The sequence below is a fragment of the Actinia tenebrosa genome, unplaced genomic scaffold, assembly GCF_029948245.1.
Source record: "Actinia tenebrosa isolate PJP-AT-01 unplaced genomic scaffold, QUT_ActTen_1.0 PGA_scaffold11__36_contigs__length_13525064, whole genome shotgun sequence".
Classification (NCBI taxonomy): Eukaryota; Metazoa; Cnidaria; class Anthozoa; order Actiniaria; family Actiniidae; genus Actinia; species Actinia tenebrosa.
The window spans coordinates 8,461,753-8,474,493 of NW_028292571.1; the positions used below are offsets into that span (position 1 = coordinate 8,461,753).

The 12,741-nt window shown below is 35.1% G+C and overlaps 1 protein-coding gene across 1 annotated transcript; it reads right to left on the bottom strand.

Annotated features, from left to right (window-relative positions):
• Positions 1-1,015: 1,015 nt before the first annotated feature.
• On the bottom strand, positions 1,016-8,142 carry LOC116299875 (lactadherin-like). Its single transcript, XM_031708591.2, has 4 exons — positions 7,971-8,142; positions 6,809-6,920; positions 2,190-2,654; positions 1,016-1,837 (listed from the first exon to the last, which is right to left on the bottom strand). The coding sequence occupies exons 1-3, from the start codon at positions 8,100-8,102 to the stop codon at positions 2,191-2,193; spliced, it is 708 nt and encodes a 235-aa protein (XP_031564451.2). The 5' UTR covers positions 8,103-8,142; the 3' UTR covers positions 1,016-1,837; position 2,190.
• Positions 8,143-12,741: the final 4,599 nt, after the last annotated feature.

The window sequence follows — 12,741 nt, forward strand, 5'->3', positions numbered from 1 at the left end:
TCGCCTCTCCAGCGCCGTTTCTAACTTCTTGATGTTATCTATCGACCCTCCGGTCCTATTAGTATCTTTTTCCCATTTCCTGATGGCTTCTCTTCTCTTTAAAGTCAGTTTACCGCCCCGAGAGGAGTCTTCAAAGAACTCTCTTACTAACTTCCCTACGCAGTTACCGGGATGTCGCATCGGTTTCAACTTCTTAACGTCTGGCGTCTTTATCTCGTACGCACCGTAAATGACTACGGTAACCGGGTAAGCAACCTCGTAGAACAGCATGTCTATTCCTACCAATGCTCCCGGGCGCGTGTTTTCGTTTAAGACAAACAGGTCCTTCTTACCAGACGCCCTGATAGGATTGCGCCCCTTTTCTATCATCCACTCGCCGTCTAAATACTTTATGAACGTTAGCTCCAACCGGTAGTTACCTTCGGGTATTAAGTTAATTATTCTTTCAGCCCTTTCTTCTGTCATCGTCTCGTCCGTATCTCCCTCCATAAATGTTGTGAAGGCAAAGTCAGCATCCAGACGATCCAACACCTGAGTTCGCAGTCGGCGCACAGTTTTATTTCGAATGCTTGTGATGGTGTCCATCTATATGTAAAGGATATTTTAACCTCCGTTTGCGGTTCGACAACTAGCAGCAGTAAGGACTTATCGCGCGGCTTATTCCCGCTGCCGGCGCCTTCCTTAAACCGCCTGTAAAACCCGTAAATCTTTGACATTGACCGCGAGTCCCCCTTACTGCTGCTAGCTCTGTCTTTCGCGTTTCTCCATCAGAATCAATGTGTTGGACGTACGGATGTTGACGTTTTCTTTTTCTATGTGACTTATTAATATGAGATCTTTAATTTCTATTGGCTTTGTTTCCGATTTAGGTCTTTTCACCCAAAGGCAAGGGCCATTCGTTAAGCTTTCCTTATCCTAGCTATTCACCAAATTTTCAAGGGAGTACAAAGCGGCAGCAATGTACCAGAGGTCCAAACCAGAGGTCATAATGTTCTTACACCCTCGATGTCTTAGATTTCATAGATATTTCAACAATATTTATTTTATAATGTAGTATTTAACATAAAGACAATGAGTCGAATTTCAACATTTCAACAAATTTGAAAAAGCACCCAAAGCTCTTACTTCGCAACCATGTTCACAAAGCCTCATATAAACAGCGCATCATATCGTTTTCTTTTTGAGTTTTTGCTGTTTTTGCCGTCTATTAAACATACCAAGTCAAAGGGAAGCGAGCCATGTTGACAAATGCATCATTACTGCGGATAAGCAGAGTGTTATTCGCAGCAGAGTATTATATGTAGGTAGCTGTTTGCAGTTGTTTCAGCCAATCAAAACGACGAAAAGAATAGTTTAAATTATAATTAGTTGTATTTTATGGCTTTTATAACCGAAAGAGATGGCGGCCATATTGTGTGATATAACATTATGCCAAATATTTTAATTCTTGTTAAATAATTCAACATGGCGGCTGTAGAAATCAGTGATTGATGTGTGTAAGGTGTTTATTGGTATTTTTTCTATCGGTGGTTCCTTCTATAAAGATAAGCCGTGCAGCAACAATGGCTTCTGTTATAAGCAATAATTTCCTGTTCAATCAGCTCTCATATTTTTTTCTTTTTAAGTTTTCAGTTGGTCGTCTAAAGATACTTTTTTTGTTGGTTTTCGCGAGTCTGGTAGGTTACAGTTTGTCCTGTGCTATCCCACTTCGGAATTGTAAGCTCTATCTTACAAGGTGCAATAAACAAGTGCTGATTGGTTACGAGTGTCTATTGGATGGAAAGTGCGCTTCTTGTCTTCAAAAAATTGAACAGGCAACGATCGAAGATCAGATTATCTGTGGAGATAAGGGATAACAATAATGAAAATTAGGCCTTCTTAAGAAACATAAACTATGTGTACATTAATTTCAAATATGTGGGGGGGGGGGGGGGGTATTCTACAATTCCTTTGAATTTCTGACGATTTAAATCATTGCAGTAGGAGCCTGGTAATAAGAACCGTGACATTAATTTGTTGATTAATATAAAGCAATATAGAATACTCTCTGTTTGATAGCACATATCACGGGCAGTGTTTGCCTGTCATTGTAGTCTGATGGTGAGATTCATTCAGCTGATATAGATATATAGATATTTTCTTTTTTTCCCCTATGTCTTCCTTTCCCACCCCCGTTGGCATTGCCTTACCTTATTTACACCCATATAACTCCACCCTCGTCCTGATATAGCGGTACCATGTCTTTGGTCGTATCCTGATGTACCTCGCAATGATAGCAGGATTCACATTGTTCTTAACAACAGTGTTCTGGTCGCTGTTTCCTGAGAAGATCTTCCCTTTCTCGTAGTCTTCATAATGGCTGTTATCTACACTATACTGCAGGCCGTAGCTTGTTATCCATGTTGCATATATTGGGTTCCCTTGGGTTGCCACCCCTGTTACCTTAGCAACGCTGCCAAGATCGACTTGAAACCACTGATTGAAATCAAGAGTCTTTGGTGCCCATGACCCACTGTTATACGAAACGTTTGCCTTAAAGTTAAGTCTTCCATAGGCTGGAAGGTACCTGCCATCATAAGTGGTTGAGGCTGTAAGCTGTTGGTCAGGAATTGTACCGTCTTCCATTCCAAGTGCAGAACTAGCATTGCAACTTACTGAAAAGATAAATAAGTTAGGTACAAAATTAATGAAGTTTTTTTATTTCTTGACTCTATTTATAAAGTTATTCCTTATTAGTATACTTCTTTATCTCGATCAGACCACGAGTCCTCACTAACCCGTTTTTGTTTGAAAATGCAAACTTGCGTATCGACCTAGCATCTACATGCACTAAACCGTGTTGAAAACTCCTTCAACGAAAACGCATACATTTGAAAACACTCTTCAGAGTAGAGACATTTGAAAATGTAGATATGAGAAAACGGAGACGCGAAGCTTTCGATGCATTTTCGTTTCGAAAGCGCATTAGTGTGGACGTTGTCTTAGCCATTGAAATCTTCTCAGGTTCATTAATAATTCATACTTTCAACGACGAATCAGAAATTCTTATTTGGTCAGGTAGATGAATAATGAAACAATTCTAGGAACCTTGAAAGCCTATTCCGAGTCCAGAGCAAGAAAGATCGCATGTGAAATTTCCGTACTCTAAGTGTGTATTTCTATACTTATAACTTGCAATAATGGGCTCGCTATACTATGTTCCCTCTATGCTATGACTCAATTCGGGAAGCACGGGTGGCGTAACGTTGAGAGCGCTCGCCTCTCACCCAGGTGGTGTGCGACACGGGCTCGCAAAGCACGATAGCTAAAAAAGGTGAATTGGATCATTTTCTCCTGACTGTCGTAGTGTACAGATCTCTACCGGTCTCTATAGTAGATCTCTTCAATACAAGTAATCTTTCAAATATTAAAATGGATTTAGTTTCTGGGTGAAGGGACAGATTTTGCTAATAAACCAAAAACAAATAAACCAAAAAGCCGTCTTAGTATTCAACAAAATACGCAAACTTGGACAAAACAGTTGAAAAACTCCATTATTATAACTGGACTTTGACTATTTCTATGAAGAAAACAAAGACCATATTATGATTTGGAGTCGTTCGTACTTTAGAGGAAAAGTTTATGAAGATAATCTAGACGTTTTTTAATAGTTCAGCCATTTAAAAACTCAAGAAATAATTGACGATTTTATTTAATCAGCTAAAATTACCTTAGTTTTGAGATTTTTTTATACACTTTTTACGAGTAGGTGTCAAAAGATAAATTCTGTCAATGAAGATTGCACGACCTCACAAGCTCAGGGGCGAATCCAGGAGTTTTTCAAAGGGGGGTTGTAGCATTGATTGAGGTATTTGTTTGGCGGGAAAGTAGCACAGGGTTACCAAACGGAAGTAGGTCTTATGATAATGATTATTTGCTGCAGGCGAGCATGGTTGTTTCAGGTACCACACACGGCGTACAGAAAAAAAGCGAGCGAAATGTGTTCGACACCCCTGTTTTAATAAAACTCGCGATGCTGTTGGTGTTGTCATGAAAAAGATGATAATAATAAATAATAATAATAATAATAATAATAATAATAATAAATATAAATCACGATGGCTGTCATAGGGGGGTTGCAACCCCCAAAACCCACCCCTAGATCCGCCACTGCAAGCTTTAAACTTTAAACATTATCGTGGATAAATAATAAAGGTATTCTATTCTATTCGTTGTGTGTAGGTCGGCACCTTTAGCATCACGACTCGGGCAATTTCAAAACTTTGAAAACACTCGTGAAATTAATCTTTAATTTTACTCTGTCCCATATACGATTACCTAAACTAGCTAAGATCAAAGCACGAAATTTTTGCCATTACTGATATTCTCCTTTCTTGTCATGAATAATAAAAGAATTACCGAAGACCATTGATATTAAGTAATAATATTTATCAAAGTGGTATTTAATGATATAAAAGTTTTATTAATTCTTCAACTAATCAAGATGGAATTTTGTTCTAATAACACATACACAAGAATAACGCGTCGAATAATGTATATATTTAGGCACTGCCTAAAAGCGGAGCTCCCGATACGAAATTAGGGAGCCAGGGAGCCCAATTTGAATGAATCTGAAAGGTAAAAATAAGATCGGGAAAAAAATCTTCAATTATTTTTATTCGAGATGAAAATAACGTATCCCATAATAAAAACCATGCATTTAAATCGAATCAAAATGCACTACATTGTTTGTTATGCGCAATCATACCATCCCACTTAGGAATTTTGAACACAACTCACCACCAGCCCCCCCCCCCCCCCCCCCCCCCCACGGGCTATTTTTCTTTTTTGAAGATTCTTCGACAAAGTTTTCCATGGCCGACATTTTTAAGCTTTGAATTCCTGTTTAATTTTACTTTAAAAAAACGAAAGATAACTACAGACAACCCAACAAAATATCAGGTTTAGTGAAATTTACCTTGGATGTCTTTCATTGAAATCGAAATTTTGGAGATTCCCGATTCTTTTAGGACAAATCAGGACTATAAAACAGACTTGAAAACTGGTTAAGGTGAGAAAAAACTAAAGCTAAGTTGCGTCTTTCACATAACGATGTTTGGAAAACCATAAGAATTTTGATGTTTTTATATTAAATGTATTTTTACCGCAATGAAAATAAAAATAAATAAATGCTTTGGTAGCATCAGAGAGAAAATTGCCTGGAGATCATCAACTAACTAAACTTGAGAAATGAAGGCCCTGAACATTTAAAACCAAATGTGTCATCAGTTAAAAGGAAAAAGTTTTCTTAATTACTTCATTGAAATAATTTTATTCCTTTCATATGAGAATTAACTACTTTTCGAGAAGCTTGAAAACTAAGCTTACTAAATTTTGAGATTCGATTTTACCAGTTTTCATGTCTGTTTTCATGTAAGAGAAAGATACGAAAATCACGAAGGACAAAAGTTTTCGAAAAACAAAGTTTACATTCAGTATTAAACTTGACACGAACAACTGAGACAAAATAGAAAATAATACAAAAAATAAAAAGACTAATTTCTTTGTCAGTAAATTGGCATCTGTAAATGTTTTTGAACATTTTTTAGCTTGGTTATAAAGTGAAAGACAAGGTCTTTATATAATATCATCTCTCAACAACACAAATTTAAGCTCATTTGTATAATCATGGCTAGCTCGAACAACTTAATAAACAGTTGAATGTTTGGTGTAATTTTACATTTCATTCAATATATAAATAAATTATCTGTAGAAAGATATAAAATTATTGAATGAAAGTCTTCAGCTTTGTTTTGCCGATGGGACCCGCGATAGGAGGCAAACAAAGCTGAATTTTTTTTGAACAAAAAACATATGATAGTTGTTTAAAAACAACCGAATTGTTAATGATTTACAAAGCTAAACAAAGGACGAATATTTGCTGTAATATGCTCTTCATGTTATATTTCCTCCAGCTTTAAAATAAATTAAGCTTATATACAGAAATATTAAAAGTTTTGAGGGAAAGTCTTTGATTTGTCGATTCGTCGAGAAAAAATGCTTGTCAAAAAATAATAATAAAGGATTGTTTGCTAAACAACAAACACCTGAATTATTGGAGAACACTTCTTAATCCATCTTTGAATACATGAAAGATTTTTTAATTGTCTTTGGTCTATAACTTGCCCTAAAGCGATTTTTTCTGTGCATTTGAGAGTCGCCTTATAGCTAGTAGTTTTGCTTCAAATTCCTTTGTCTCTCACGATCATTTTCTCTTTGTTCATACGTGAAGTTTTGCCTCAAATTCCATTGTCTTTCACGATCATTTTTTCTTTGTTCATCCGTCAAGTTTTGCCTCATATTCCTTTGTCTTTCACGATCATGTTCTCCTTGTTCATAATCGAAGTCCCACCTGGATTTGCGATTTCTCTCTCTCTCTCTGCTTGCCGCTTTTAATAGCCGGATTGTATGTACACATATTTGTACGTGTGCACCTTTATGTGTACCCGGATGTTGCAACGCGTCGACATTCCCGCCAAGAAAAAATAATCTAACCAGCCAATCGGGATTCTCGCGTACACGGACGGACGGACGGAAATATGGACGGAAGTGACGTCAGCCAAGCCATGAAAAATCAACTCCATGGTTTACCATTTTTTCATAAGTATGGTGCTCCGCTCGCGCGGGCCAAGCGGGAGCTCCGCCTTAATGAATAAGCGATCTGACTTTTGGATATCATTATTGAACCGAATAATGAAGTCATATAATAACAAGCATTATATAGACCCTATGAATAAAGCCATGCACAAGGAATACTTTAATTACTTACGGTTTAATTCGCATTCTTTGCCAGCGAATGTTTGTCTGCAGTGGCAGCGATAGTCGTTCACCAGCGTTATGCAAACACCGCCATTCTTACATCTCGGGGTGGCACACATACCCTATAAAAATGATATTTAGTTGTGGTTGAGGAATCCTAACTAATAATTGACATTGAAAAACTATGTAAAAAAGAGATGAGATGAGATGAGATGAGATGAGATGAGATGAAATAAAATAAAATGACCTGCAAAAAAGTTACATACATTCTTTTTGTTTCACAAATATCTTTTTTAAAATTTTAATTTATGGTGAACAGCTGTTCTGTAGAATTTATCGCTTGTATCAACCATCATGCATCAGGCCTGGTTGACTGGTAAAAAAAATTCATTACAATCGGTAACTTTAGTCATCAGAAAAAATATGTTAACATTTGCACAGCTACGATTTCAAGCTCACGCCCCCTCATGTGAGCCCATACAAATTATGTCTCAAAAACACGGTTTGTGGATCTTTTCTCAAAATAATGACTATCTAGGCAAAAAACAGAAGTGGATTCAGTTAATTCAACTATTCACGGACTGTATTATATGGTTTAGATTTAATTTTTTTGAAAAAAACCACCGTACTTTTTGAGTTGAATGTACGCTATAGTATTGGATTTATTTTACAAGAGAAAATGCATGACATAACCGGGTTCAAGCTAGAAAATCGTCTCTCCTTGAAATAATACAGAACCTGTCAAAAAAAACAAAAAAAAAACAGAAGTGGATTTGAAAACCCCGGGCTTTCCTGAACATTTTAGTATATAATTCATAGGAATTTGTTAAGATTTAGAACCGTATTTTTGCTGATTTTATAAGCTCATACTATTTGTTGGACTATACATTCGCCTCTTATGGTTTCTTGGTTTCGTAGACTCGAAAACACGCTAAATACGGTAGGACAGAAGATTTACGGGTCATTTAGGATGTTGTGTCACGCAGTTTACTTGTGCTATATAACTTTACTTTTAAGGACAACCTTTTGCTCTGAAAGAGAGGAAAAAGACCGAAACGAGCAAATATTCCAAATGTGGGCAATATTTTGATCCGATGAAACTTCGCGTTTCGCACTTCAACAATGAAGGTAATAATATAATATAAAATATATTTGTATCAAAACAAACTCACCTCTCCGAAGCGTCGAAAGTAGTAATGGTAGATCTGAGATAGCATGAAGAGCCCGGAAGAGGGCATTGCTAACTCTCTTAGAAGAATGCATTCCAACAAACCATCTTGCTTCTTTTGGTCAGCGATGTTCATTGACAAACACTTTGGCAAACGTGAGCAAGTAATGAAGCAGTCAATTTCATCTTCAACGAAAATCGTTTGGATTACATTTCCCAACTGAAACTTCCTGAATGGAAGTTTATCAAAATATAGTCCTTCAGAACATCCACTTTCGCAGAAGCGAATAAAGAATGAGACCAAAAGACTCAAAAATGTGATTTCACTTTCAAAAGCCATTGGTTTAGTGATTCTTTAGCGAATAATTCCTTCCAAGCTGAAAAACAGAACTAGAATGGTGACTCTTGCTTCAACTAGAAATGAAATGAAATTTCATTTATCAATAATAAAAGATGTCGATTTATAATTTATTAGAACATTATTTTTAGAAGACTGATTATAACATAAATGAATAGTACTGTCTATTGAGCCTTCAATATCGAAACTGTTATTAACAACTTTTAAAACCTTAAAATTTAAACGGTAATATTTTTATTTTTAATGAGTTGGGTTTTTAATTCAAAAAAGTGAATTGCAGTTGAAAATAACAAATTTAAAAGGAAGAGCTTTTAATATACTGAGTATAAAGAAAAAATAATTATATCTTGAATTTCAAAACTAAATAACTCAAAGGCTGCTGGTTGCAGATAACAAAGGGATGGCAGATTTTTAGGGAATTGTTCTATGTATAAGTAGATAGAATTCGAACTATTTCTTTACAGAACTTACTCTAAAATTTCTATGCGAAATAATTAATTAGAAAAAATAATTTAAGCAACTTAAATAAGGTTAAATTTAAATTTAAAACTGTGGATTTGCTTGAGTCTGGCGTTGGTCCTGAGAAAAATGCAGAATGCAACGTTGTCTTCCGTTATTTTTGTCGCGGGTTGGAAATTTGTCTTTTGTATTTAGGTATTATTATACAGTCACAAATAATCCTCCAATAACAACTTCGTATTTTATTATTCCCGTGGCCATCCATAAGTTATTTTTTGATAGTGGGCAGCAACCTATTGAACTGCGACTAAACTTATTATTATAGCACTATAGTAGTTTTTTGATTTAAAAAAAAAATAAATAAATAAAATCCTCCCTTCTGCATTGTCGTTGAATGAGCTATAACTTTATCTAGAATGTTGTTGTCCGTGGGTACCATGTTTACCATCTAGAATTTGCTTCTACCATTAAAATTCTCATTAATAGAGTATTTTTATTATCTCATCGTTTACAAATTCCTTTAACTCTGATGATGCACGAGCTCGGTAAAAATAAGTAGATGTGGCAGAACTGGCAAATTCTATAAGGTGAGCTATGACTTCTTCATAAATAATAAACAAGGCTATTTTTGTTTTCAAAGTTTAATACATATTGCCACTGGCCATCTGCTACATTCGTATTCAATAAAACTGTTTTCAGATAGCTTAGATCGATGGTTAAAACAACGATTACGTTTCAAATGATCATGGTGTGCTGCTCTGATAAGGAAGCTGCGATGATAAAATTAATTGTAAGGATTCTGGTAATAGACTTGTCCAAAATGAAAGTTTAACCTTCAAATGAAATATGGTGGTTGACAGCAAGAAGCTGGCATTTAGGAGACAACCATATTTTGGGCTCAAAATTATTTCCTAAAGACCTTTATTTCTATTAGTGAGGATGGCTATTTTGGCGTAAGGACGTTCATGTGCATTGTTCGCGCATCCTTTCAACACACGAAGTTAGTGGGCGCCAGCTCATCGCGATGACGTCGTTCCAATTTTTGATATGCGAAATACCATTGAAACGTCTTTAATCTCTTATAGCTCTAAAACAAAGTCGGGAACCCCCATTTTTGTATTTCATTTTTTGAAAAGACTTTATAATACCCAACTTTAGAGGGAAGATATGTATAAATATAAAAAGTCTGACGATTGATCAAATCGAAATTACATATTTGTGCAAAATTGGAATTACAATTTCACGTAACGTGCAGGCTCCAAGTCCACACTTGCAGCTCAATAACATTATATACTTCTAACTTTAATCGCCCGTACTTTGTAATTTCAGTTATTAGTGTTACCTAGCTCGTTTAGCCCTATTAGTTATTCTAGGTAACCCCTACCATTCTTCTGCAAATATACTTATATTATATTTCTCCCTATTGTATAAATATTGTATTGTATTTTAAAGAAACACAAATTTTGAATCTAAATAATCATTTGGTTATTTTCTAGATTTCTGGAGAAAATGAGGAAGATCAAATTAATTTTTTAGTAAAATATGACCTATTTTTGACAGTTTTCCATGTCTACTTTGTTCGAGCGTTTTTAACTTAAAAAGGGTGAACTTTCACGCACTCTGACGGTAAACGAAGTCGGGGACCCCATTTTTTTATTTCCTTATTTTACCTCTAGCGTAATGTAGTTTCATCATTGAATATTTTTTTAAAATCTGACGATGGGAACCTTTGCCCATGAACGTCCCTAAGAGCCGATTAAGCGGCAAACAAAATGTATTCCTATTTGTCATAATTGCATGGCTTATAAATTGTAGTCAAAACAAGTATATTAACCCTGACACATACAACATCCTTTTTGCTGGTAGTATAGAATGTCTTTTTGTAAGAGGAGGACGATGTAGAATGGATCTAAGAAGATCCAATAACGGTCACATTATGCGTTCTTTTTATCATCGAAAGTGCAAGACCGGTTTCGATAGTTTGTTGAAGGTCATTGACAAGGGGTATAACAATAAATTACCATCGATCAAATCAGATATCATTGTTGAGAAGAAGAAATCAAATTATTCATTACTCTCATCCAATAATCTAGTTGTGCCCGGCTTCAACTCTATAGAAGGTCTTGATCTAATAGGAAATAAAATGTCATTTAGTTATAAGGAAATGAGTCGATTTATAATTTATTAGAACATTGTTTTCAGAAGAGTTATCATGACTTAAACATTTTAAACTTCTTAATCATTAACATGAATAGTACTCCCCGGCTACTGAGCCTTCAACTAAACCGAAACGTCTTAACTGTAGCACAATAAAACTGTTACTAAAAACTTTTGAAACTATAAAATTAAAAAAAATTTTTTTTTTGATTATTTGGGTTTTTAAATTCAAACCATTAAATTGCAGTTGAAAATAACAAATTAGAAAGGCAGAGCTTTTAATATACTAAGTATAAAGGAAAAATAATTATATCTTAAATTTTTTATTCAAAGGATGGTTGCAGATAACAAAGGGATGGCGATTGTTCTATATATAAGTAGATAGAATTCGAATTATTTCTTTACAGAACTTTGAAATTTCTATGCGAAATAATTACTTTAAAAAAATAAATTAAGTAACTTAAACGAAGATTAAATTTAAATTTAAAACTGTTGTTTTGCTTGAGTCTGGCGTTGGTTGTGAGAAAAATGCAGAATGCAATGTTGTCATCAGTTATTTTCGTCGCGGGCAGGAAATTTGTCTTTTATTTAGATATTATTATACAGTCACAAATAATCCTCCAGTCACATCTTTGTATTTTAGTCGCGTGGCCATCCATCAGTTATTTTTCGATAGTGGGCAACCCATTGAACTGCAACTAAACTTATTGTTATGGCACTATAGTAGTCTGATCGACTTTAATATTCTGCAATAATGGGCTCGGATGAATACAATAAGTTTAAAATTTGTTTCGGTAAAATGAGAGGGAATTGTGAATTCACACTGGGATATTTCATTGAATGATAATTATATTTGGCTTCAAGAATCGGCTAGTTTTATGATTTGCTTCACATCAACAAACTTCACATCAACCCTCTAGAATGGGTTAGATTAGAAGTCAAATTGATTCTTCCTCCATTGTCGTTGAATGAGCCATAACTTTATCATCGCACAGAATTGAGTGACACATCCGAGAAAATTCAAGAGAATAAAATACTAGATTCCAGTTTCCGAATATCAATTATCCTCTCACGGCCATTTATATTTATAAGGCAAAGTCAAAACATTGAAAGTCTAAGCGCTTCGTGAAGATAATCGAAATTCAAGGCAAGAAAAGTATCATATGAATATTAAAGAATGACAACCACACAATACATGTATAATCTTACTATAATTTATTTTGGTCATTCAATTTGCCAACATGCGAATTTCAGGTTTCGTAGCGTTTATATGTATGGAAATTTATCATTCCTGCACTTCGTTCGGGTCCTGCTGCTCGTCGTGAAGAAAATCATTCAGAGTAACAACTGAAATTGGTTGCCCAACCATTGCTTAACTGCTTCCAAAATCCAGCTTTCTTCGAAGCTGAAAGCAAGTAGCGATTTTTCAGGAGTTTTAACTTTGACCCAACAAAACGACGTTGCAGTGCTTTTTTTTATATATATATATGTAAAATCATCCTTCTACCGCGATTTGTATAGCCATAGAAACCTAGCCATATAAACCAATATCCATAATTTCGTCTCCAGATCTAGCATTAAAACGCAAATATTTGCTCACGAACTCAGCATATATTTTGTTACTGGCTCGAGAAGTTGTCCGAGTGGCGACTGGTACCTAATTTGGAGAAAATGCCCGCGAATTTTGCTTTGAAAATATTTTAAATCGCTTTTTCCAACTTTTTTTCAAATCCTTTTAATGGTATGAAGATGTTACAGTGTTTCTTTAAAAAATACTTTCCCATTCTTCACATAATATCCC

Excerpts from the sequence above, each read along its gene's own strand:
- LOC116299875 (XM_031708591.2), bottom strand. The coding sequence starts at position 8,102 with ATGAACATCGCTGACCAAAAGAAGCAAGATGGTTTGTTGGAATGCATT. Across the intron at positions 6,921-7,970 it reads ACTTTCGACGCTTCGGAGAG|GGTATGTGTGCCACCCCGAG; the intron begins GTGAGTTTGTTT and ends TCATTTTTATAG. Across the intron at positions 2,655-6,808 it reads CAAAGAATGCGAATTAAACC|TAAGTTGCAATGCTAGTTCT; the intron begins GTAAGTAATTAA and ends TTATCTTTTCAG.